The sequence below is a fragment of the Micromys minutus genome, assembly GCF_963924665.1.
Source record: "Micromys minutus genome assembly, chromosome: X".
Taxonomy (NCBI): Eukaryota; Metazoa; Chordata; class Mammalia; order Rodentia; family Muridae; genus Micromys; species Micromys minutus.
Genome location: NC_137970.1, coordinates 91,438,379 through 91,464,897, shown reverse-complemented (window position 1 = coordinate 91,464,897; position 26,519 = coordinate 91,438,379). Strand labels below are relative to the sequence as shown.

General features: G+C 43.4%; 1 protein-coding gene across 1 annotated transcript; it reads left to right on the top strand.

Annotated features, from left to right (window-relative positions):
* Window positions 1–15,043: 15,043 nt before the first annotated feature.
* AKAP14 (A-kinase anchoring protein 14) lies at window positions 15,044–26,414 on the top strand (the record flags this gene model as incomplete). Its single annotated transcript, XM_080910187.1, has 5 exons — window positions 15,044–16,079; window positions 16,170–16,261; window positions 22,191–22,370; window positions 25,643–25,695; window positions 26,321–26,414. The coding sequence occupies 5 exons, from the start codon at window positions 15,044–15,046 to the stop codon at window positions 26,412–26,414; spliced, it is 1,455 nt and encodes a 484-aa protein (XP_080766313.1).
* Window positions 26,415–26,519: the final 105 nt, after the last annotated feature.

The following is a 26,519-nucleotide window of genomic DNA, read 5'->3' as shown; positions in this document are numbered from 1 at the left end:
TCTAAAGTAATTTTTCATTTTTATGAGGCACAGTAAGGGTTTAATAAGATAATTTGATATAGGCATAAGCATGAGTGTTAAGAGAGAAATAGAGGTATCTGAAGAAACTAAGACACATCTGAGAGGGTGGGTGTGGTCTTCTCAAAGAGTCTTTTTTTCTGTTACAGTAGTCATATATAGGATTTTGGTAGGAGTCTTAGTTAGGGTTACTGTTGGTGTAATGAGACACCATGACTAAAGGTAACTTGAAGAGGACAGGGTTTATTTCACTCACAGTTCCATATAACAGTTTCACCATCAAATCAGTGATGGTCGCAAGGGCTAAAGCCAAGTCCACTGGAGGGGTGCTACTTACTGGCTTACTCGCCATGGCTTGCTCAACCTATTCCCTTATAGAACCCAAGACTACCAGCCCAGGGTAGCATCATCCATGATGGGCTGGGCCCACCCCCCATGGATCACTAATTAATAAAATGCCCTACAGGCTTCCCTACAGTCTGATCTTATAGAGACATGTTCCTCAGTTGAGACTCTAGTGACTCCAGCTTGTGTCAAGTCAGCATAAAGCTAGCCAGTACAGTAGGTTTTGAAGTTGCTATCTTTAAAGGGTTGCTAAGAAACATAAATGATATCATAGATTGGTTCTGGGGGATTGTAATCCAGATTACAGTGGTAAGGTAAAAGTCTTGGTTATTTTCACTATGAATGTCAATTGTCTTGTTTGAGATTTCTAGAAAATGTTCAGTTCCTACCCAAGGTTCTACAGATTCAGACCTTAAGCCTGGCTCATTACTATTTTAATATATCTCTATATAAAGACATATCCTTAATGTTGACAAGCTTTTCAACAAATGTTATTAATTGTGCTGCAATTCTTTTCAAATGGAGAGAAGTTTCAGTCAGACTCCAGGGTAAGGGGCTTCTTTTCTATGTCCGCTTTCTATCCTGCCTCAGTTTCCTCCTCTAAAATGTTGATCTCTTAAGGGTTGCAGAGTACTGAAAACTCTTCTGAGGTTTTTGTGTTGAGCAAGGACTTAGACCTTACCTTTAGAGGGATCAAAAGGCTCAACCAAGTTGGCAAGACGTCTCAGCTGGTAAAAATGCTAGCCTTACAAGCCCAATTTCCTGAGTTCAATCCCCAAAGGCCACATTTTACTTAAGAACTTAGGTCTGGACAGCTGGCTCTGTGGCTAACTGTTCTTACTGCTCTTGTAGAGGACTGAGTTCAGTTCCCAGCTTCCATGTTAGGTGATTACAGCCATCTCTACCAACAGGCCAGGAGGATACAACATCTTGTGGACTTCAGGAGCACCAGTATTCACACATACCTACACATGGAGAGATGCACAAAATTTAAGTCTTAAAAAGCTGGATGTGGTAATATGCATCTGAAATCCCAGCACTCTTATTACAAGGTGAGAGGCAGAAATAGAATCACCTGGGACCTTGAGGCTAGCTAAGCTGGGGTATGAAGCATGGCAGAAATGAAGAGGAGACTGCCAGAAGCCTGTTCCAGCTGTGTGTTTAGGAATCCAAAGAGATGTGGGGTCAGTGACTAAAGCAGGCAGACACACACACACACGGTATATGAAGCAAGGCTCTAGCAACTTTTTCTCTGAATTAAATCCCCCATGAAGGAAAAAAAATCACATTATAACCATTTCTCAAGATTTATCTATTTAATGTATATGAGTACACTGTCACTGACTTCAGACACATGAGAATGGAGCATTGGATCCCATTACAGATTATTGTGAACCAACATGTGGTTGCTGGGAATTGAACTCAGGACCTCTGGAAGAGCAGTCAGTGCTCTTAACAGCTGAGCCATCTCTCCTCCCACCCACCCCCCATTTAATAGTTTTTTAGTATTTATTTATTTATTATAAGTATACTGTAGCTGTCTTTAGACACACCAGAAGAGGGCATCAGATCCCATTACAGATGTTTGTGAACTACCATGTGGTTGCTGGGAATTGAACTCTGGACCTCTGGGAGAGCAGTCAGTGCTCTTAACCACTGAGCCATCTCTCCAGTGCCCAGGTTTTATTTTTTTTAAATAAGTTATTCTAAATCCCACATCTGATTATTCAGCTTCTTATGTGAGTTCTTTCCATAATACATCTATGTCCTAAAGATAATAGTTTTTCTGTTAACTATTTGAGCAAACAGTCAATTTATCTTGTACCGGCAGGTAAAGGAGTGACAAGCAAGGAGGTAGACACCATGTTATTCTAACTTAACCAATTCTTATCCATCTGCTCTCATTGTTTTCATAGCAAAGTAAATGTATAGTTAACTAGAGAACTTTAGGTCACAGATCTTTTACTTTTCTTGAGACAACAGAAGAAGAATCTATCCAGTCTACATGCTGCATAGCAATAAGTTCACAAGATGCACACCAAAGCTTATCAGCAAATTCATAGTTATAAAACCAAGAAAATCAGATTTTACAAATAGACACAGAAGCTCACGAAGCCCTTAGCAACTGGGCTTACCTTATTTTTGCTTCCTGACCTTAGCATGCCTTTCATTCAGTAACTAAGAATGTCTTATGATGTGTCCTAGGTTTACTGCTACAAAGCAGCTGACAGAACACCCTGACCTGATTTAATTAATTGCACATAAAAGCACTTTGACCTAATCTTCTTAACCAAGGCAGAGGGACCAAGGCAGCAACAAGTGCAGTAAGGACTAGCAATCACAAGGAGTCTTCCGGAAACAGGACCCTCAGAGTTTTCCTATCAGAGGTATACTCACAGTGGCTGTGCTGATGGGTGAGTTTTTTTTTTTTTCAGGCTCCAATACTGACTGCAGTTTCTCCTGCTGCATCACTACTGCCAGGAGACCCTGCCTTAAAGTGGAAGGACAAAACTGACTCCCAAAAGTTGCCTTCCACATGCACAGCTGAACTCAAACAGTAACATTCCTTGCTCATCCACATGATAGCATTTTGTAGGTCTCAGCCTGCCTGGTAGACAGATTACATGAACAGGTAAGAACTTAGAGGTTCAAGTGTCATTATTTGAAGGTGATATGGACGAGTGATCATCACTAAAGACATCAAATTAAACAATTACTATGATTAAGGTTAATACAAAAAATATCAGGGCCTTTTATTACTGATATCTGATAACCATGATGTTGGTAAATTACCAAAACCTAAGGTACAGGATGGAGGAGTTATCCAGTAGTTAACAGCACTGGCTGCTCTTGTAGACAACCCACCAGGTTCAGTTACCAGCACCCACATGGCAGCTCAAAACCTCTTACTCCAGTTCTGGGGGATCTGACATCCTCTTCTGACCTGACCTGTAGAAGCACAGAGCACTCAGTGGCCTATAGACATACAGAAAGCACTCATGCACATATAAAAAGACACACTTTTGGTAAAGGAATGTTTTAAGCCTATGTAATAAGGATAACAAGTCATGAAAAATTATCTGAAATAAAATTTGGAATAAACAAAAAGACCACCCCCCCCAAAAAAAAACCCAAAAACAACCTGTATACACTCAAGCACTTGGAGCTAGAGAAATTGCTAAGCTACAAAGAGCACTTGCTATTCTTTCAGAGGACCCAAGTTCAGTTCCAAGCACGCACCATGTGGTTCACAACTCCCTGTATGTAACTCCTGCTCCAGAAAATGCCACTCCTCTGTGGTCACCCACACACAAATCCACATAAATAAAAATAGTCAAGAACATGCAATGTCGTTTTTACCCTTGAAAACAAGATGGAGAGCAGACTCAGCAGTTAAGAACATGGGCACTGGCTGCTCTTACAGAGGATCTGGGTTTGGTGCCCAGCACTGGGGCTAGACTGCTCAAAAATATCTGTAATCCAGTTCCAGAGGATATGCCCCTTTCTGCCTTCTATAAGTATTGCATACACAGGGTGTGCAGATATACATGCAGTCAAAGCACCAACACATGTACAAATTTTAAAAAGAAGACAAGGCGTGTAAAATTACGTGGTGAGATCAAATAGCAGTGTCTACATGAGCATCTAATACTTCATGAATGTCATTGCAACAACCTTTGTAATTGATATAAAGAGGATTATAGTTCTTCAAAAAATGGCTAGAAGAATATGGAAACGTTTTCCCCTGTTCTTTTTCTGAGTGAATCCTGCAGAGTTCAAAATGCTAGTTGGCATTCTGGGGATATAGTTCAGTGGTAGAGGGCTTGCCTAGCATTTTGAAGACCCTGGATTCCATTTTTTATCATCTATTGATCTAGTCCTTGGTAGGAAGATGTTCTACTTTTAATGATGGTTCTTAAACACTTTAACCTCCCTTTTAGCCCACCACCCACCAGAGGTCATGGAAAAGAAAGGATACGGGGGAAGTGGATCTGTTTTGAAAAGGTTCTTTGGAGCAGCTCCCGTCTGTGATATACGGAAATGGGCAGTTCAGTTCACAGGTCAGCAGCGGCAGTGCAATCCACTCACAAACGCTTCAGTCCAGTTCGGTAGTGTCAGGACAGCAGCAGCAGTGGCCTCAGCCAAACTGGCAGAAGTCAGCTGGAGGGACCAGGGCCAACTGGGATGCCAGGAAATGTTCTTGGCTGTGTCTCTCTCAGTGAAGAACAGTGAAGCGAGATGAACAGGCATTGCATAGCTAGCTCTATTAGCAAGCCGAGCTCAGACTCCGTCACAGTCCACTGGGTCCTATTTATACTCCCTCCGAACAGCACACGTCCTCCATGGGTCTTGCCTCAGCGTCTGAGTTAGCAAAACCCACACGAGTCTGTCTCAGCTGACATCACTCTTCTAATCAGCCTGAGTCTAAGGGAAATAGCAAGAAACTGCAGCACACCACCAGAAGGTTTTTGGCATGTTTCTCTCTATGGAGTCCCAACAAATGGAGCTCAACTACGCAATGTAAGGTATATCAATACATGCGTGTTGTTAACAAAGAATCCTTCATCACATGTCCTTTCACATGTGCTTGCTTTAGCACATTTGTGTCTGCTTCAGCTTTTTTTAAAGTAGGCTTTTAAAATTTTAAAGTTACAGCTGTATAGGTTAGAAAAGGAAGGGCTGGAGAGACGGCTCAGAGGTTAAGAGCAGTGACTGCTCTTCCAGAGGCCCTGAGTTCAAATCCCAGCAACCACATGGTGGCTCACAACCATCTGTAATGGGATCTGAGGTTTTCTTCTTGTGTGTCTGAAGACAGCTGCAGTGTACTCATGTACATACATACATACATACATACATACATACGTTAAATAAATAGTATTTTTTAAAAGGAGTCCAGTGAGCTTTCAGGTATTACAAGCACGTAATTGTACTTTGAAGAGAAAAATAGGCTTGGGACAAGTTAATAACCAAAGAAAACATTCATTCTAGGTTGGTTTGAGTTCCTGGATCTTGTGATCCAGGGATGTGGCCACAGGTTTCAGTGTGCACCATGAAAAGACAGGGTTATAAATAAAGAATAAATAATTCTGAGTATAAGAACAGAGAACAGATGATTAGCCAGTTTATCTGAAATAAAATAGATGATTATCTGTTTCTTCATAAATACGAATTGTCATCAGCTAAGCATAGGAAAAAACTTGCTACTATAGACTCGCTTGCTTACACTTTGTTAATCAATGACAAAAGAGTTATTGCTTTGGAGTTACAATGAGAGAAATGTAGATGGGAGATGTTTAGTTAGGTATGAGTTTCAAAAGAATACATGAGCAATAATCCTATTGTAATTTCCTTTGTGTAATGATTTTAATCTGTTCTTAAAGGATATGTTTTCATGGTGATAGTTTTTATAGAATATGTAACTTGTGGTATGAAGTAATCTTTTTTAATATGGACAATTTTTGTCTAAGCTGGTATAAAAAGGCTAAGAGAAAAAATAAAGTTTGGAGCTTTGCTTCATTTCCCAAACATGGTATAAATATATGGATATATGTAAAATTTGTTGGAGCTTTGCTGCATCCACGAAATGTCTGTATGTATATGTGTGTGTATACCTACATATGTGTGTGTGTGTGTTCCCTCACCCTTTTCACAAGCCCCAGAGAGCACGGCTCCAGAGAGTTTCTCACCAGCCTCAGAGAATCAAGCTTTGTTCCCTCAGAGAGAAAACTGAGTGACCCATCACCAAGTCTATGCCTCACCTCAGTTAGCCCTGGATGTCGAAGCTGGCCTTTGACTGCTTTTGCCTCTGCTCCTGCTCTGACTTCACTCTGTAAAGAACTGTAATTGGGACTTGTAAGGCAAACAAACCCCCCCAAAGATTTTTGTCAAGGTTTTATCATATTAATAGATAGAAAGCAAACTAATACAGGGCCAATCTCTGGGTTTTTCTCAGTTCAAGAATCTAACAGAGTAGGTCCTGCAAGTGTCTCCAAAGCAATGCTTCCTGGTGAACACAGTATCCTTGGTAGGCAGTCCCTCTACTTCCCACACTTGGACCAAGCAAGGTGCTAGCTTCCTCTCTTCACTGGAGTTCTGTCCAGCATTGGGCAGTCCAGGTGAGCAGCATAGTACATGTACAACTTTCCTTGGGATCCCATGGGACACAGACTTACCTTGGCCTAGCCTGCCATAAGGCAAGGGCAGGTTCTCTTAGAATAGGGAGGAAGGATCCCTTGGAATTTGAGGATATCATCCCAGACTTCTCACAGGTAAATGTCAGTACATCATCGCATCACTGAACCATGAGCCAGTGGCGTTCCTGCTCCCTGCACTGTCAAGGCCGAGAATGGAGGCTTAAAATTCCAAGGGGAACAGGGGGAACAGAGGGAGGTGGCTGAGTGGTCACATGAGGTCTCCCGGGTAAGGAAAGATGGTGGAGCTTCCAGTGTACAGCTCCTCCTCTGTGCTTCTTGCTCCTTTAACTGCTGTCCCCCGTTCTGCTCTGATGCCCCTCCCATTCTGCGCTCCTAGACTCCTTCACACTTCCCTGAATTGGCACCAAACTTGGCACAGCTGGGGAGAATTGTGCTCAGTGTTGCATGAGAGGGCCCTAAATCTGATTAACCCTGCAGGCTAGATGAACCCCCCTGCTACAGAGAAAAGGCCTGTTTGTTTTGAGGAAATCTCATGTAGTTCTGCTCATGAAGGCATATTTTGTCAAGAAAGAGTTACCTGTCAGTTCCCTGCACATCTTTTCTCTGACAATCATGAATCTACTTCCTGGAGGCTGAAGAGATGGCTCGACAATAACTGCTCTTGCAAAGGAGCCAAGTGTGGGTCCCAAACTCCTTTTTTAAGGTGTATTTATTTATTTATTATGTATACAGCATTCTGCCTGCATGTATGCCTGAAGGCCAGAAGAGGGCACCAGATCTCATCAGGAATGGTTATGAACCACCATGTGGTTGTTGGGAATTGAACTAGAGCTCACATCCCAAATCACAAGCAAGCCACAGGGAGCAATTTAGGAATGGTGAGAGTCTTTGAATTCTCAGCGCTCCCGCCCCCCATGACACACTTCCTTCAGCAAGGACACATGTAACTTTAATTTTTTTCAAAACTTATTTTTAATGATGGTTCTTAAATGCTTTAACCTTTCTTCAAGCCCACCACCCACTGGAGGTAGTAGAAAAGAAAGGATATGGAAGAAGTGGACCTGTTCAGAAAAGGTTGTTTGGAGCAACTCCCATTTGTGATGTCTGGAAATCGGCAGTTTCGTTCACAGGTGAACAATGGCAGCTCGATCCACTAGCAAACACTTCAGGGAAACACCAGCAGTCCAGTTCCGTAATGTCAGAACAGCAGCAGCAGTGGCACAACCTAGCAGAAACAGCCAGGCCTCAGACAAATCAGCAGGACTCAGCAAGAGGGACCAAGGCTAACTGGAATGCCAGGAGAAGTTTTTGGCGATGCTTCTTCCAGTGAAGTAAAGAACAGTGAAGATGCTAGACAAGCAAGCCTTGTACAGCTAGCTCTAGAAGCAAGGATAATCCAGCCTCTCTCACTGTCCATCAGGTTCTGTTTATACCCAACAAACATCCCGTGTGAGCAGGATTTCAATGTATGGAACCTTGATGTGCATGGTGCCATTTAGACAGTGAGCTCAGCATCTCTCCTGCAGTTTTCTTTGCTCTGATGAAGATCATTGGTGTCATAGTGAACAGCCACTCCACATACACGATAGCCTGGTTCGGGCCAGGGATTCAGAACCTGGGCTAAAATAACTAGGTCCTGATATGCAGTCATCTGATTTTCATTTCACTAGCCATTTAAATACATATCATAAAAAATAATACTCCTGGGGCTGGAGAGGTGGCTCAGTGGTTAAGAGCACTGACTGCTCTTCCAGAGGTCCTGATTTCAAATCCCAGCAACCACATGGTGACTCACAACCATCTGTAATAGGATCCAGTGCCCTCTTCTGGCATGCAGGCATACATGCAGACAGAGCACTCATACATTTAAAAATATATAAAAATTTGGAAATGTTTAAGTCACTACTATCAGGGTTGGAGAGGTAGCTTGGCAGATAAGAGTGTTAATTGCTCTTGCAGAAGACCCCAGTTCAGTTCCTAGCACCCATATGGTAACTCATAATAGTCTAACTCCAGATCCAGGGCATCCAACAGATTCTTCTGGCATCCATTGACGAGAAGCATATATGTGGTACACATACATACATTCAAGCAAAATTTATACACATAAAATAATGAAATAAATAAACCTTTTAAACATGCTATATTATTGATAACAATACCAGGAATGTTATGAGTGCTATATAGAACTTTTAGGGTGTATTTGGCACTATTACTCTTAATCTTCATATGAATAATTGGATTTTGTTCCCATTTAAGCAAACATCCACACCAACTCTTTGGAGGCAAAGGCAGGTAGCAGATATCTGTGAGTTTGAGGCTAACCTGGTGTATGTAGCAAGTTCCAGGTCAGGCAAAGCTAACATAGTGAGAAAGAAGCAAAGAAGAAACAAGCACAACAAAATTCAACAACACCCCCCACCAAAACAAATAACCTATTCAGGCCTGAGGATGCAACTTGGTTAGCAGTATTTATTTATTTGTTTGTTTGTTTACCTACTTGTTTATTTATATATATTGAGTTGGCAGGATTCTTTTTATTTATTTATTTAGGTTGGCAGCATTCTATTTAGTTAGTTGTTTTGGTTGGCAGCAATTTATGTATTTATTTATTTATTTTGGTTGCATTCTTGCCTAGCATGCATGAAGTCGATGTGTAATGATGCACATAACCAATTCCATAACAGAAGGAGGATCAGAAGTTCAAGGCCAAACTCCACAGTTCAGGTTCAGCTTGCAATACATAAGACCCAGTATTTAGGAGAGGGAGGGAAGGAGGGAGGGAGAGAGACAGAGAGAGGAGAAGAAAGAACATCTGTTCAAAGTTGGACATGGTGGTGCACTCAGGAAGCTGAGGCATGAATCTCACATTTGAGGCCAGCATGGGCTCTATAGAAAGACTTTGTCTAGAAAAGAACAAGACCCTCTCTATTCTAGGTCATGCTCATCTTTATTTTTTAGACAAGAAATGGAAGAAGTGCTAAGTCAACTGTCTCAGAGTCTGCACAGATTCTCATTGCTCCTCCATCCTCAATACAGAAAATAGTAAAGCACAGTCCTAGGCCTCAGAATGATGACATGAAAAGGTCACATTGTAGGCAGCGATGGCAGATAGTTCTGGGTTTGTGCTCCGGGCCATTCCCATGACATCCGCTGGGCCTCACTTCATGCAAATATAATATGAAACAGTAATACCCACATTCAGACAGTATTGCAGATGGAGACAGCTTGGTACAGTGTGACTTGCACAATATGCAAATACCCAGTGCTTTGGAGCTGAGGAAGGTCACCCCAGCAGTCCTCCGGGCACAGCCGGGCATGCATGTCCTCCTGAGAAGAAACTAGGCTTGGTTTGTACAGCTTATCTCTGCTACTGAGGTCATATAACAGGCAGGACTATCGGTCTCTGTCCTCCCCATTTCCTTTTATTGACCAAGGCCATTGGCTTCCCATTGTTGAACCTGCCATCGTTGCTATGGCAGTGCTTGTAAACATTCTCTCTAGGAACCTTGGGGCAGAGCTGCTGAGAGACTGCTGAGGCTTCCCCTGCTACTCCTTCAAAGAAGAATCTGCTCATCTAGGTACTGGGGTTTCTTTATTAAGGAGGAGGCCTGAAAAGGGACTTGAAATGGTTCTATTAATCATCCAGAACCCACCCCCCCCAAAGAAGCTGTGCATCCATTGATGGGTTAAGATAAGTTCCTTTCTTTCTTTCTTTCTTTCTTTCTTTCTTTCTTTCTTTCTCTCTCTCTTTCTTCTTCCTTCCTTCCCCAGTTCCTCCTTCGTTTCTAGTTTGTTGTTGTTGTTTCCTTGGAGAAAGGGGTCTATGTAAGCCAAACTTGCTGGTTCCAAACTTGCTACATAGCCCAAAGTGGCTTTGAGAAGAGTGTTTCTTGCAGCAGCTGCACAAGAGGAAACTGAGATGGGGGATAGCTGAGTGGCCAATGAAAATATTAAGGCCTAGATGAGCAATTAGTCTGGAATTATCACAGGGATGCTTAAAGGCTATGCAGATTTTTTTTTGATTGATGGCCATGAACTTGGTTGCCTTGTGTAGTGTCTACCAAACCCTTGGGATCAAAAATCCTGGAAAAGAAAATTGGATTGCCTTTCATGAAAAGGGCTTACAGGGAGAATGGGATGTCTCAGTAGAAAAGGATGGTGGTTCCCACACTTTGACCCCCACATACATACTGAGTCACCCTTACCTTCTCCCTGTACCAGTTAAAGAGATGAATGCAAAAACTATGAGTTAAAGATGAGGCTTGCAGAAAGGAGCACATTCTGAACTATAAGAAGATGAGAAGATGTCTCTGGAAGCCTCTTTTTTGTTTGTTTGCTTGCTTGCTTTTTTTAAGACAGGATTTCTTTGTGCAGCAACTAGCTCTGTAGACCGTACAACCTTACCTGAACTCACGGAGAGCTGCCTACCTCTGCAACCTGAATACTGAGATTAAACGTGTATGCCCTCATGCCAGGCTGGAAATCTATTTAATTTATAGTTTTTTTGCATTTATTTCTTTTCCTAGCACCTATATCAGCTGTCTCACAACTGCCTGTAACTCCAGTTCCAGGGGACCCAACATTCTCTTCCAGTTTCCAAAGTGCACGAGCACAGTACACTTACCTACACTTATGTACACTCACACAAGGCACATACATACATACATACATACATACATACATACATACATACATACGTAAAATGAAATAAGCATTTTTTCAAGTAAAACTAAAATTAGGATAGTTGGTCAGGATTAGAGTTAGAGACAAATGAAAATTTAGCTTGCTGAGATTTGTAGTTGTTTGAGATAGTGTGAGTTGGGGGAAAACCGACTGAAACGTTGTGTAAGAAGCTGTAAACTTCTCCAGGCCTCCAGTCCCAGGTCCCGCAGAGAGAGAGAGAGAGAGAGAGAGAGAGAGAGAGAGAGAGAGAGAGAGAGAGAGAGAGAGAGAGAGAGAGAGAGAGAGAGAGAGAGAGAGAGAGAGAGAGAGAGAGAGAGAGAGAGAGAGAGAGAGAGAGAGAGAGAGAGAGAGAGAGAGAGAGAGAGAGAGAGAGAGAGAGAGAAAGAGAGAGAGAGAGAGAGTCATCCTGGAATAGTTTTCTTCTCACACAACTGTCAGCATGCGCTTCCTAATGTATGGCCTCCCACAAACACTAGAGGGCACTAGAGGGCCATTTCATGTGATCTCTAGTCAGCTATCAAGTGAAGCAGGAGATAGAGTGGATGTGAAAAGTAGTCTCCATCTCAGTCATAGGGTCGTGGTAGTTAAATAAAACATGGCACATTAAATAGTCCCAAATTGGGATATTCATTTGAAATAAATGAATAAATAAATAAATAACTCTCTCAGTTTGGAAAGACACCTACTATCATTCCTCCCTTCCATTTAAAGATTTGCGGGCAAGAAGGCTAGCCGGTCATGGTGTTTTCCACCTTTAATCATGCAGGCAGATGAATATTTTTTAGTTTAAGCCATCCTGGTGTACAGAGGAAGTGCCAGTCCAGCCAAGAATACACAATGAGACCTGGTCTCAGAAAGAAAGGAAAGAAGGAAGGAAGGAAGGAAGGAAGGAGGGAGGGAGGGAGGGAAAAGAAAGACAAGAAAATAAAAGATTTGCCTGCTAGAAAAGATTTCTCAGAAGTGAACAGTTCTGAGTGAAGGGAAGGGAAGCAAAGCAAGGAAAGTGAATCCAAGACTCAAGGGGAAAGATGTGTAAAAGGGAAGAAAGTCCTGGTGGACACACCCCTGATATGTGATAGACACCTGTCCATAATCCTGAAAAGGCCAATGCTCACATTTTCAATAGATGCTGAAGGTATTTGGAAAACTTGAGCTGCATTTATAACTTTAAAAAAAGTCTTCTTTAAACAGGAACAAAAAATTCCTTTTTAAAATAAGATATTTGTTTATTTTTATTTTATGTGTACACGTGTTTTGCCTGCATGTGTGTTTGTGCATCTTATGCGTGCCTCTGGAGGTCAGAACAGGGCATCAGATCCCTTGGAAGTACACTTACTTCCAGATGGGTGACAGGAATTGAACTCAGGACCTCTGGAAGAGCAGTCCGTGCTCTTAACCACTGAGCCATCTCTCCAGCTCCATTTTTGTTTTTTCAAAAAGAGATTTCTCTGTGTAGCCCTGACTGGCCTGGAATTCACAGAGATCCACCTGCCTCTGCCTTCCAAGTGCTGGGATTAAAGTGTGTGCCACCATCACTCGACCCATTCACTTCTTTTTAAGACAAGGTGTCCCTCCCTGTGTAGCTCAAGCTGGCCTTCAACTCACAATTCAATTCTCCTGCCTCATCCTTTCAAATTCTGGGACAGGCCCATGCCATGCCCAACTCAAATGTTCTCTTTCTCTGTCTCTGTCTCTGTCTCTCTCTCTCTCTCTCTCTCTCTCTCTCTCTCTCTCTCTCTCTCTCTCTCTCCAGGGTTTTATATCACTTAGGATGGCCTTAGATCTGCTATGTAGCTAAGGATGGATGATGTTGAACTTTTGACCCCTCACCTCCTACACCCAGGTGGAATTACAGATGTGCCTGCAATTCCACACCTGGTTTATCCATATATTTGGAAGTTTTGGTTAGGCTTGGGTTTTGTTTTGTTTTTCTTTAATTTTTAAAAAATTTTTGGTTGGTTGGTTTTTGGCTTTTCTGTGTTTGTTTGTTTTTGGTTGGGGAGGTACTGTCTTGGTATACAGCCTTTGGCTAGCGTAGCTCAGATTGGCCTTGACCTTGTAGCAATCTTTCTACGTCAGCCTCCCAAATGCTAAGATCACAGGTGTTTACCACTATTACCAGCTTTAAATCTCAGATCATAAGCAAGTATCATCCTAAATGGTGCAACAGAACAGCAAACATCAGTGCCCACCAGATTGGATACAAAGGAGAATAATTACCTTGACTTTCATGTGACATTTTTGAAACTGTTAACCAAAGCTAATAAACACAAGAAATGCATATGTTCAGGAAAAGAGATGGTAAGAGTAATAGTTTCTTTGAAAAAATACAAGTATATACTTGAAAAAGTCAAGATGGAAACACCAATCTGCTGCCATGCCTCTTGACTCATTACATGTGCATGTGAGTGTTTGCATGAGCATATGTGTGAGTGTGTGTGTGTGAGTGTGTGTGTGTGTGTGAGAGAGAGAGAGAGAGAGAGAGAGAGAGAGAGAGAGAGGGAGGGAGGGAGGGAGAGAGAGAAGGGGGGAGAGAGAGATGCTAGAAATGAAATCCAAGGCTTCCCAAGGCTAGGTAAGCGATCTACTACTGGAATATTCTTCAATTCCTTCAGTTCACTGCTAAAAACAAAAGTCATATTCCAGGAACATTCCAGAGACAGAGGCAGGTGGATCTCTTGAGTTCAGGTCTTGGTCTTGATCTTGGTCTACAATGTGAGTTCTAGGACAGCCAGGGCTACACAGAGAAAACCTGTCTTTAAAAAAAAATTATAATGCTCTTTCACAGGACCTAAGTTTGGTTCCTAGCACCCACATCAGGTGGCTTAAACCACCCATAACCACAACTCCAGGGTAATCTGAAGCTTTTTTTTTAGCATCTCCAGGCACCTGTATTCACATGCACAAACAAACCCACACACACACACATATATACATATACATATATATATATATATATATATATATATATATATATATAATCTCACAAATAGTCACATGCACTTAGTTAGTCAAAGCATGGGCTAAGGTTCATTTTGAGTCAGTATTTGGAGTTACTGTTTAAAGAAGCTAGAATTTCTCTTCTACATTTTGAAGAAATCTTCACAGTTTGAAGAATGGAAAATCCTTGGCTTTGAGGAAACATTCATCTCAGCAAGCAGATAAAATGGGGCAGCAGTAAGGTCTCCCTCACACCCTTTTCCCCTAGTCTCTTCTCAAGAAGCAGCAAGTAGGACTGGAGAGACGGCTCAGTGGTTAAGGGCACTGACTGCTTTTCCAGAGGTCCTGAGTTCAATTCCCAGCAACCACATGGTGGCTCACAACCATCTGTAATGGGATCTGATGCCCTCTTCTGGTGTGTCTGAAGACAGTGAGTGACAGTGTACTCGCATACATAAAATAAATAAATAAATCTTTTAAGAAGAGAGAGAGAATAAGAATTATTTTTAAAAAGAAGCAGCAGCAGCAGCAGCAAGTATTGTCTGAGGGTTTTGATCTTCCAGAAGACAATGCAGAGAGGTGAGAGATGACTCAGTGGTGTTTGTTTGGCCCTGTTGCTCTTATAGAAGATCCCAGTTGGATTTCCAGCATTCGCATGGTACAAAACGGTAACTCTTGTTACAGGGCAACCGGTGCTTTCTTCTAACCTCTGCAGGCACCAGGAATACACTTAGTGCACAGATATGCATGTAAGTGAAATATTCACACACATAAGTAACTGAAAACACTCTTTTAAAGGGAGAGTGTGTACTTATGTGAGTATATCTTTGATCTGTAATCCTGCACATATAGAGTAACTTACTGAGTTGTTTTTTTTTTTTTAATCCAGGCAAAATAAAATGAATAACAAAAAAAAGCTCCCAAGCCAGAAAGTGAAGGTTGTTGAGAACACTAGCACAGCCAAGACAAAGAAACCGGAGGTTCCAGAGCCCAAGAATGTTACAGAGCCAAAAGACAATAGGGCCGTGGAGGACCTGAAGAAGCCTGTGACAGATCAGAAAGAGAAGAAAACGGTGACCATCATTGCTGAGCCAAAGGACAAAAAGAGTGTGACAGAACCAAAAGAAAAGAAGACTGTGACAATCTCAGATCCCAAAGACAAGAAGCCTGCGATAGAGAAAGACAAGAGGACAGTGACATTTGTGACAGACGTGAAAGACAAGAGGATTGTGACAGACACAAAAGAAAACAGGATTGCATCGATCGACACAAAAGAAAAGGTGCCAGTAGTGCCGGAAGTAAAAGAGAAGAAAGTGCAGCTGATAGACCCAAAAGAAAAGGTGGTTGCATCGGTTGCGCATGTTGCGCATGCCGCACCAGTGGCACATGCTACACCAGTAGCTCAAGCTGCGCATCCTGCGCCGGTTGCGCATACTGCACATGCTGCGCCGGTTGCTCCAGCGGCTCCGGTTGCTCCAGCGGCTCCGGTTGTGCCCGTTGTGCCCGTTGTGCCCGTTGTGCCCGTTGTGCCTGTTGCGCCCGTTGCGCCGGTTGCTCCAGTTGCGCCGGTTGCTCCAGTTGCACGGGTTACGCCAGTTGCGCCAGTTGCGCCAGTTGCGCCAGTTGCGCCAGTTGTGCCAGAAGTAAAACAGAAGATCCCGGTGCCAGAGGTTAAGGGGAAGAAGGACGTGTCACTACTTGTGCCTGAGTTAAAGGAAATTAAGGCGTTGTCATTCGCACCAGACATTAAAGAAAAGAAGGTTGTGTCTGAGACCAAAGAGAAGGCACACGTGACAAACGTAAAAGAGAAGAAAATTGCGCCAGAGGTAAAAGAGAAAAAGCCTGTAGTTGTAGAGAAAAAAGACGACGGGACGAGTGAAGTAGCTCGGACTGTAGTTGAGGGCGTACTGGCTGCTGCTGTTCAGTCTGTGGAAGGTAGGCTTTAGGTTTGTACAACCAGAACCATTGTCTCATTTCCATAACACCACACTATCAGGCAACTAATAACCCATGCCTTGTTTCCAGAAGCCAGAAACCCCATCAAGAATATCAAGTGGCTCAGCCATGGGGAATTCACAGCAGAAAAGGGTCGAAAACAAATTGAAAAGTTTGTTTCAGTAAGTAACTTTGGACACTCCAGTTTGGTACCCAGGGGTATGAGCAACAATCTAAAAGGTCCTCCACCGATCATAAGTTTAAGGTCATGAAAAACAAAGGGGGTGATATTATAGACAATTAAATAAGTAAACATATAATTTTCTTGTAAATTCCAAAATCAAGATAGGGAATATTTGCTTACTTGTTTTATTTTTTAAAGCATTATACACCCTGGAGGTAATATTTTCTTTAAAAAAAATTTATTTTATATGTGTGAGTATTCTCTCTCTCTCTCTCTCTCTCTCTCTCTCTGTGTGTGTGTGTGTGTGTGTGTGTGTGTGTGTGTGTGTGTGTCTGGTGCCCATGAAGGCTGGAAGAGGATGTCAGATGCCCTGAAAGTTAGAGGTGACTCTGAGTTGCCAAGCAGATGCTGAGAATTGAACCCAGATAGCCAGCGTTCTTAGTAAGCCATTTCTCCAGCCCTGTTTAAATTTTTTAAGAGACAGGCTCTCCTGTGTAACTCAAGCTAGCTTGGAATTTGCTATGTAGATTAGGCTATCCTCAGGCACACAGAGATCCATCTGTCCCTGCCTCTTGAATGCTAGGATGAAAAGGGTGCAGCACCTCCTCAGTCGGTAAGCATTCTTAACCAGCGAACCCTCTCTCCAAGCCCAGGGTGGGAAAATCTTTGAAAGAGGAAACTGCAGTCATAGCGCTGTGCATTTGTATCATCTTAATTGCACATTGCTATGTCCGTGAAAGCCTTTGTCTGTGCTGATATATGCAATGAGGGCTTGTGGAGAAGCATCTCTAAAACAGCTTTGCTCCTACAATATTAGTATGTTTCAGGCTAACAGGGGCTACGGGTGGGTCAAATGTGTTTGAGTCTGAACCTAGCATGTTTACATGTTTCCTGTGACTGACCCACTTTTGCCATCCCTGAGATCAACAGTCTTTTTGCTATAACTTTGGAATATATTGCCCAGATGGTAATGACAATGATATATAAGCCAGTCAATCCTCCCCGATCTGCGACCTGTGTCTGGCTCTGACCCTTTTAGGTGGCTTCTAGGCAGTGCGTGGTTGCTGTACATTATGGGTAGATGAAGACGAATGGCTTGAAATCCTTTCTCAGCATACTTTGTCTGAAGGGAGATTAGTTGAAAGTGAAGTCACCTAGCCCAGTCTGAGCCTATAGTCCCGGGGACAATTTCCTAGACCCTGGCCACTGTGGTCGGGTGGCCCTGGGAGAAAGCCCTAGGGACCACACGGTGTTTCCTGTAGGAAGGGCTTCTAGTGCACCCTGGGAATGAGCGGTGTGAGTGGCTATTGAACATCCTGCTCTAGTGTGAGTTTCTTTCCAGGCTGAGCAAACACCCTCTGCTCACTGTATTCAGGGCTCTTGACTCAAACCAGAGTGGGCCAGGGCGGGGGGCAAATGCTTCTCTTGCCAATGTTTTGAATAAATGGCAAAGCGGGCCCTGCCAGAGGCCTGTAAGGCCCGCGGTGATGAGTGCCCACTCCCCCCATCACAGAACTTCTGCATGACTGCCTCTTTGCTGTCCCTCAGCTGCCAGGCATGCCCCAGCACCAGGACTTTGCCCTCCCTCTACCCTGAGGCCTACGTGAACACTTCATGGCTTTGCCTCACTTTAGGTCTTCATGAAATGCCACCTGATCTTTGAGGCCTTTCCTCACCACATCTAGACTCTCAGCCTTCATCCCTTCATTCCCTCCTTTCTTAGAAGTCTCAGGCAGGACTGCTGCCTAAGACACTGCAGAGCATTCTGGTCAGTTTTGCCCTAGGCCTCTAATGAGTAGATCCTCAGTAATCCTTGTTGGGCACATGAATAGGCTTGTTCTCTTGTCTCTCTCCACTCTTTCTCCACATCTCCTCCTCTCCCTTTATCCCTCCCTCTCTTCCACCTTTAGGGGAGGAGTTGGAACAGGCTGGCCTTGAACTTGCTATGTAGTCGAGGATAAGTTGAATTCCTATTTCTCTACTCAGCCTCCCATATGCTAGGATGACAGGCTTGGGCCACCACTCCAGCTAGGTGACAATACAGTTAGATTCTTCTAAAGGTCACCTGCCATGGCTAACAGTTTTGTGCATGTGCTTTCAGGTGTCTGCTAATTTTGACTGTCCAATAATATAAAATGAGCTCAGCCATCCATGGCAGACTAGTACCATTCAGTGAGTATGTGAAGGTGTGTTATATTTTTTAAAAAAAGTTACAAAACATAAGGAAAATATACTCTCACTGGAGGGACATGAAAATCCATTGCCCATGCATTCCTAAAAGGGGAAGAGGTTGACTTACAGAACTAGCAGAAATGAATGTCTGAAGTTTAGTCCAGGGCAGTCTTGTACAGTACAAGCAAGCAAAGAGGGAGAAACTCTGAGAACTGAGGCATCTGGTGGGAAACAGACAACAGTGAGCTTTCTGCCCAGAAGCCCTGGGCTATCCGTCCAGGCCCGAGGCCCCACTGTCTTCACCTGAAAAGTGAGTGGCTTGGTTAGAGGTTCCCTCAGAGCTATTCTAGGGCTACAGAAGCTTTTTACAATGAACATTCCCACTTGGAACAAATTTGGGTAACCGAGAACGGGTGAGGAAATCCAAGCAGAAGGAGTTGACTGCCAGGCTCCTTTACAAGAAATGATGCACCAGGAAACGTAGCAGATGCCCATAATTCTCATCAGTTGGGTGGTAGAGGCAGGAAAATTAGGAGTTCGGGGCCACCCTGAGCTACGTGACACCCTGTTTCAAAAACACAAAGTGTCTGGAGGTACAGCTTGGTTGGCAGAGAGCTTGTCACACATGTACTAAGTCCTGGGGTTACTGCATAAACAAGGCAAGCCTTCATTTCCAGCACTTTGGAGGTTGAGGAGACTTGGAAATTCAAAGTTATCTTTGACTACATATCAAGTTGGAGTTCAGTCTGGGTTATATATAATCAGGTCCTGTCTTAACACAGAGGAAAGGACGGATGTCATACAGACGATGGGAAGATATGATCTTGACAAGGAGAGCAATGTTTCTCTCTTCTGACTGAAACAGCCAATTGGATATGAGTTTGGAATAAGCTGAGGCAAAAGACCAGACTGTTTTGTTTGTACGGCCATGGGCCTGGTTCCTCCTCTGCCCTGCTTCTCATCTCTCTGTCACTAGACATTCCGAAGAAGTGCCAGGCTCTTGTGTGGTATACTGTAATTGCTCATAGTTGCAGACACGCAGGAGGTTGAAGGAGGACATTTGCTTAGAGTCCGTGATTTCAGGAGCAGGTCAATGAACACAATGAAACCCCACAACGCCAACCCCAGTGCATCTCAAAATCAAACAAACAGCCACTATACCTTGGCTCTATAATGAACAAGTGAGTGTTGGGGAACAGTGACTAGTTCTAGTTTGGTGAGAAAAGTATAACACGAAGGTCTTACCTTATCTGGGCCTGGGATGTATGTCTTGTACATACAAAGCCTCCACTTTGTTCTCTTGCACTGTGTAAGCAAGATGTGTTGGAGCACACCTGCCATCTCAACTCTTGGGAGGTAGAGGCAGGTAGTTTACAAGTTCAAGGTTGTTCTTACCTATATAGTGAGTTCAAGGCCAGTCTGGGCTAATGGATATCCTGGGCCTTCCCACCCCCATAATGTAATGAGATGGAGAGATGGGTCAGTGTTTAAAGCAGATACACAAGCAAGTATCCTGAAGTTTGGCTACGCAGAACCCACATAAATGCTGGGTAGTCATGCCTACCCATAATTCTAGCCTTAGAAGGCAGAGACAGTGAATCTCAAGACCCCAGCTGGCTAGGGCAAGCTGTGAGATTGAATCCTTGTAAGACCCTACCTCAAAAATAAGGTGGAAGAGTGATTGGGGAAGATTAAAGTTATTTACTTCAGTACCCCCCCACACACACAACCCAAGCATACATATGTTCCTAAAAAATGCATATACATATGCAACATACACCACACACACATGAAAATAATTGTGTCTGCTTTTTAATCTAGACCATGGGACATCTTAGATAACACAGTGGGAGGCTTCAGAGTTGCGCTGGTAGGTTTGAGGCTAGGCTTGAGGAAAGTTGCCCTGGTTTCACAATACAGGGTGGCCTGGAGAAGTGGGGTACAGACCATTTTGCCCAGGGTCTGGTGAGCACCAATAAAAGCTACAATGGAGTAGTGGTACCAGGATCAGAGAGGAGTGGGGAGATGTGAGCCACAGTAGGAAAGGATACACATGAATGAAGATGAATGCGATGTATGTGAATTGGGAAGGACACATGTGTAGACTGTGTATATATGTGCGTGCCTAGGGGGAAGTCAAAGGTTACCTTTTTGCTCTTCCTTAGATCTGTCCAACTTCCACCACTTTTTGATTTGCTTATTTATTTGATATTTATTTATTTATTTAATTTATGTGCACTCTGCTGCATATACACATGCTTGCCAGAAGAGGGCATCAGATCCCTTTACAGAGGGTGGTAAACCCCCAAACAGATACTGGAAATTTTACTCGGGACCTCTGGAAGAACAGCCAGTGCTCTGAACCACGGAATCATCTCTCCAGCCCCTACAGTTTGTTTTTAAAACAGGGCTTCTCACTGGTCTTGCTGGCCACCCAGCCACTAACTAAGCTAAATTTTTTTCCGGGCAAGGATTTGCCTATCTCTGCCTCCCCAGCACTGGGAGTACACAGCACCATGCATGATTTTAAAGTGAGTGCTGAGAATTGAACTCAGGTTTTCATGCTTAAGCAGAGAGCACATTCCTGACTATCTCCTCAGCCTTCCCTCGGTTTTTGAGACTAGCCTGGAATGATAGTTGAGGATGACTTTGAACTCCCAATCCTGGACTCTCCACGGGCTGAGACTACAGACCACCACACCTGGCTCTGAATAAATGCTGATACTGTCAATAATATAGTTTATTTCAATTGGCTATTCCCATCTCAACCGCAAAAACAGGTTCAAACAGTGGAGATACTCCAAGGCCTTCAGTTTAATATCTGCACAGTAGCTCTTCCAGACAGGTGTCATGAGACAAACCAGCAATCTCAGCACTTGGGAGGACGTAGAACTCACGAGTTTGAGGGCAGCCTGCTATATAGTGAGACCCTGTCTGAAAAAGTCAAAAAAGACTCCTACTGGGATTCAAACCCAGACAGGCCCTTACACGCATGAGGCAAACACTGCTACTGAGCTGCACTCCCCCAGACTCCCTTTTGAGGGCATGTGGATAATCCAATTGCCTGACTTATTTCTCTTCTGGTCTTATTTTACTGAATACTTTATTATTGTGTGAGTGTGTTTGGAGAGGTGTCGTGTACATGTGCGCACACCACAGTGCACACATAGATAGGTCAGACAACAACCTCATGGAGTTATTCTGGACCTCCTTTTACCTTTTACATGGATCCTCAAGTTGTCAGGCCTGCATAACAAGTGCCTTCATTGAGAAATCGCCCCAGGACTTGGCCCTTGTTTTATAAGCCGCATATCACAACAAATGAAGTAAGTTCAGTCTTACAGAGGGCTGAAACCGGGCCCATCACCCTCTAGTCATCCCTTAGGTCTCCTGGGATAGGGTAAGCAGAAGCTCTTCCATCAGAAGTTATCCTCCAGTTTAGCCACACACTTGCCTCCCAAGTGAGGATGCGAAGTGTGCTGTGTCCATCCACACCTTGACCCTTGCCCCTCTGCCTCCACCACAGTCCAAAGCACATCTCAAGTGAGTTTTGCATTGCTGAATTCTTCCATCTCTCCTCTTCTGTGGGAATTAAGTGGAGGTGGGTTCTAGTTTGAATCAAAATAAAAAAAAAGTCAAGATTTAAGAATTAGTAACCCTGTCATGCAGTGCCTTTGTCGAACTGAGCCTGATTTCCTTTCTTAGTGAGCTTTCTCTCTGCCTGGGAGTGTCTCTCTTCTCTTTCTATGAAACAGACATGGGAGTTTCAAAACCGCTGGGTATACTATGCAGATTTTATAGAGAAGAAAGACCTGATTCACTCCTTCCACTATATCTACCGAGTGCGCTGGAGTGCCCCCACTGCAGTGAGACCCATGGCGCGAGTCAGTGCCAACGCCTACTTCACCATCAAGTTCAACAAGAGCAAACCTGCGGTAAGCCCTTCTTTTTGCTTCCTGGTCCCTTTGGTTAAGATTCAGCAATGGTGACATTTCTAGTCATGGGCATCATTGACTCCCTCCTCCTTCCTCCAGCTCCCATTGCAAAATGTCTGGTTTTATGAAGATAGGTTCTGATCTTTAACTACCTAGATGGCTAAGGATGGCCCTGAAATCCTGATCCTCTTGTCTCGGCCTTCTCGGTGTTGAGATTACAGGTGTGTACCACCATGCTGGCTCTAATGAACTCAAGCTGAGGGTTTGAACCCAAGGTCTTGCATGTGACCTTTGCCATTGCACTGTACCTCTATCACATGAAACTTAATAGACATGTTTCTGCCTTCATCGTACTTGACCCAGCTGGGGCACTTACTATGCTGATACCGTTCTGCACAACACTGTCTGGCTTCGAGAGCATGCTCTCCGGGTATGCCTTGTGCCTCCCTCGCCATTCCTTGGCAGCATGTACTGGTGTGTTTGCCACACACACAAACAGCTTCATGTTGGAATGTCCCCCACAGCCAAGTCCCCTTTCTCTGTACTTGCCTTCATTATTTTACCCAGTCCTATGACTTTAAAGATCACCCAGAGCTGAGTAAGTAAATGCATGTCCACGGTCCCACTCACCCAGGAAGTAGAAATGGAAGGATTGTTAGAATTCACAGACCAACCCAAGCAACAGCAAGATTTCGAAAACAAACAAAATCCCAAGCTGAGCACAACCACAAAGGTGCACACTTTACTCTCAGCACTCAGGAGGCTGAGTATCACTTGACCCTGAGAGGCAGTGTCAGGATTGGAGAAGAGCTTCAGCAGTTATGGGCACTCACTGCTCTGGCTGTGTTTGGTTCCCCGTATCCATGTCACAGGCTCATAACTACCTGAAACTCCAGCTCCACAGGCTCCAAGGCCTCTGGCTTCTGAATTCCATGGCATTCACATGTACCACCCCCCACACACACACATACACACGAACACATGTGTGCACACACAATTTAAAAGTAAAATCCAGAGCTAGCTCAGTGGTTAGGAACACTGGCTGATCTTGCATAGGATCTGGGTTAGATTCCTAGTACCCACATGGCAGCTCACAACCATCTTTAACTCCAAAGGGGATCTGACACCCTCTTTGGTTCCAGGCACATGTTCAGTATACAAACATACGTGCAGGCAAAACACTTATACACATAAATAATAAAATAAAAGGAACTTAGGTAACATAGTGTGACTCCTTCAGTTCAAAAAAAAAAAAAGGTCAATCAATAAGATACATTAATGTCACTTCAACCTTGTGATTTCCAAATCTCTAGCATATCCCGATATTCAGTGAAATTTTCACTTAACCATCTTTAAAGCTGAGTTTGTTTCTGAGGTTCTGGAGGTTGAACTTAGTACCTTCACGTGCTAAGCAGGTACTCTCTACCACTGAGCTGTCTCCCCAGTCCCGGAATTGAATGTTTGATTTTTCTCTCCCACATCCGACTCACTTCAAGTTTTTGCATCTGTGTTGATGGCTGAATCCGTGGCATCTTCCTTGGCTCTGGCATCTATCTCTCCCATTAGGAAAGTATGTACAGGACCCCACCCACCCCCTCTCGGATTATTTCAATAGCATAACCTTCTATGTTTGCCCACATGCATCAGCCAGCCAGAGCCTTTTAAAGTGACTTTCCATCCCTGTGTTTAAAGATTTATTTGTAGTACTTATGTGTGTGTGTGCATGTGAGTGAAGCTGCCATACACAGAGGAGAAAGAAGGTCTCATATACTCTGGATCTGGAGTTCCACGTTGCCTACCATGGGTACTAGGAATGCAGGTCCTCTGGAAGAACACTCTTAACAGGTGCTCCACCCGCCAGCATCTAGTCCTTTGTTTAAAAGGTCCCCAAAGTGGTTCTGGAACTTGGAAAAACATGTATTTGAGGATCTTTTGAAATGAAGATTCAGCAGGTCCACATAGTGCTAGGGATCATCTCTTTGTGTTGTTGTTCCTTTTGGTAGGGTTTGGCGAGGTTTGCTTGAAACAGGGTTTCTCTGTGTAGCTCTGGTCACCGTGGAAGTCACACTGCAGCCCAGGCTGCCCTGTAGAGATCTGTCTGCCTTTGCCTCCCGAGTGCTGGGATTAAAAGTGTGTGCCACCACTACCTGGCTGAGAATACATTCCTAACAAAACCCCTAGGTAATTCCAGCAGTGCACACCTAGAGACATACCTAAGTACCAAGGGCCTATGAGCTATAACTATATTTAATATATATGCTATTCCCTCCGTCAATGAGGGAGGTGAGATGGTGAGACTGGTGAAGTTAAGCAAGACCACACATCATTCAATGAGGCCCTAGGGAAAAGAGGCTCTTGCTCAAATCCCAAGCACAACTTTGAAGGTGAAAATAGGTGGGGGGTATCAAGCAGTGTTGGTGCACACCTGTAATCCTAGCATTTGGGAGACAGAAGCAGGCAGTCTCTAATATTATTACCTACTGTTTTCTGCCTTAAAATTTTACTTGTTGTAGGGCTGGCTTAGTTAAGAGTACTTACTGCTCTTGCAGAGGACCTGGGTTCAGTTAGCAGCACCCACATGGTGGCTTTCAACTAACTGTTCATAAATCTAGTTAGCTTGTAGGAGATGGGTTTGGTACATACTGGAATTAAAAGGTGTACCACCAATGCCCAACCCAAAAATAATTTTTCCTGTGTGGAAAAGTTATTTGTTGGAGCTAGGCTTGGTAACAAACAACTGTAATCCTAGAACTGGGGAAGTAGAAGCAAGAGGATCTGTTCAAGGCCAACCTCGTACATACTAACTCCGACTCCAACCTGGGCTACGGGAGACCCTGTCTCCAAAACCCAAATATATTTGTCAGGTGTGGTAGCACACCTACAATCCTAGCCTTCAGAAGAGAGGTTGTGCAGAGAGGTTTACTTGCATCTAGGCATCCAATCCTAGTATATATAACATGGTAAAACCTCTGCTTCAAAATTTAAAATTTCCAACCCCACCCGTCAAAAAATTAAAAAGGAGACAAAGACTGATTCATGCTCTTATTGCCAGTTGCCTCCAATTGTCTCCAATCTTGTGGAGTAGCTTAAGGTATCTGTGACCCTTTGCAGAATAGGCTTGAAATATTAAAGAACTACCAATTAATGGATTCCCAATTAATAAAGACAGGCAGGCCCTGAAAAAGCAAATCTATACATATAGATAAGGGTAGAATGGAAGGATTAAGCATTAGCATGTTTGGTCCAGGCTTATGCTTGTCCCTCTCTCTTAGGACATGCCTGTTGATGTCTCTTATGTCTTTGAGAATTCAGAACTACTTCAAAGGTAATTAAAATTTGGAGACTTATTCTAAATGGGCGAGGTAAAGGCTGTCTATACTGGGACTCCAGCAGATCCATAGACACAGATAATTCAAGCATGATCCCCTTCATCTTTGGACCACTTACCCTATAGCATGGGCTGAAAGTAGAATTCTAGTATTACTCTAGATTATTTTTTAATTTTTTTCAGTAATTAGAAAGTTAAGGAGTAGTTGAGAGAGGGTGGGACAAAGTGAGTCATGTCTGTCTGCCTGTGGTGTGTGTGTGTGTGTGTGTGTATGTGTGTGTGTGTAACCTTTTTAGGCATTATAGTCATGTCTATAATCCCAGCAATTGGGAGGCTGAGGCTGGAGGATTGCTGTAAGTTTGGGACCTGTCATGAGATCATGTTTCAGCACTCCCCCTCCCAATAAAGAACCACACCAAACTCATATCGAATTATCTCATGTGTAACAACCCATGTACTCTCTGAAAGACTTCTTACGTAGACCTAATGAGTAGTAAGGAATACAGCTAGAACCCAGATAGAATCTTGCTCACTGGGAATGTAAGGAGGGAATTCCTACCTTAACACTTTGTTTGATTATAAAAGCTTTGTGTATTTGTGTGTTTTTGCCCTTTCTCTATAGACCAGGAAAGATTCGATTTCGAGAACAATGGCTAAGGGACATTACTGAGACCAAACATATTTTGTTGGAGTCTATTCCTTTTAAAGTTGTCTGATTCCTGTGTTGTTTGAGGATGTTTTATAGTCAACATTAAAAATATGAAACAGCATATCAAACCACAATATTTATTGAATAATAAATGGCACACAACCCAACTGCG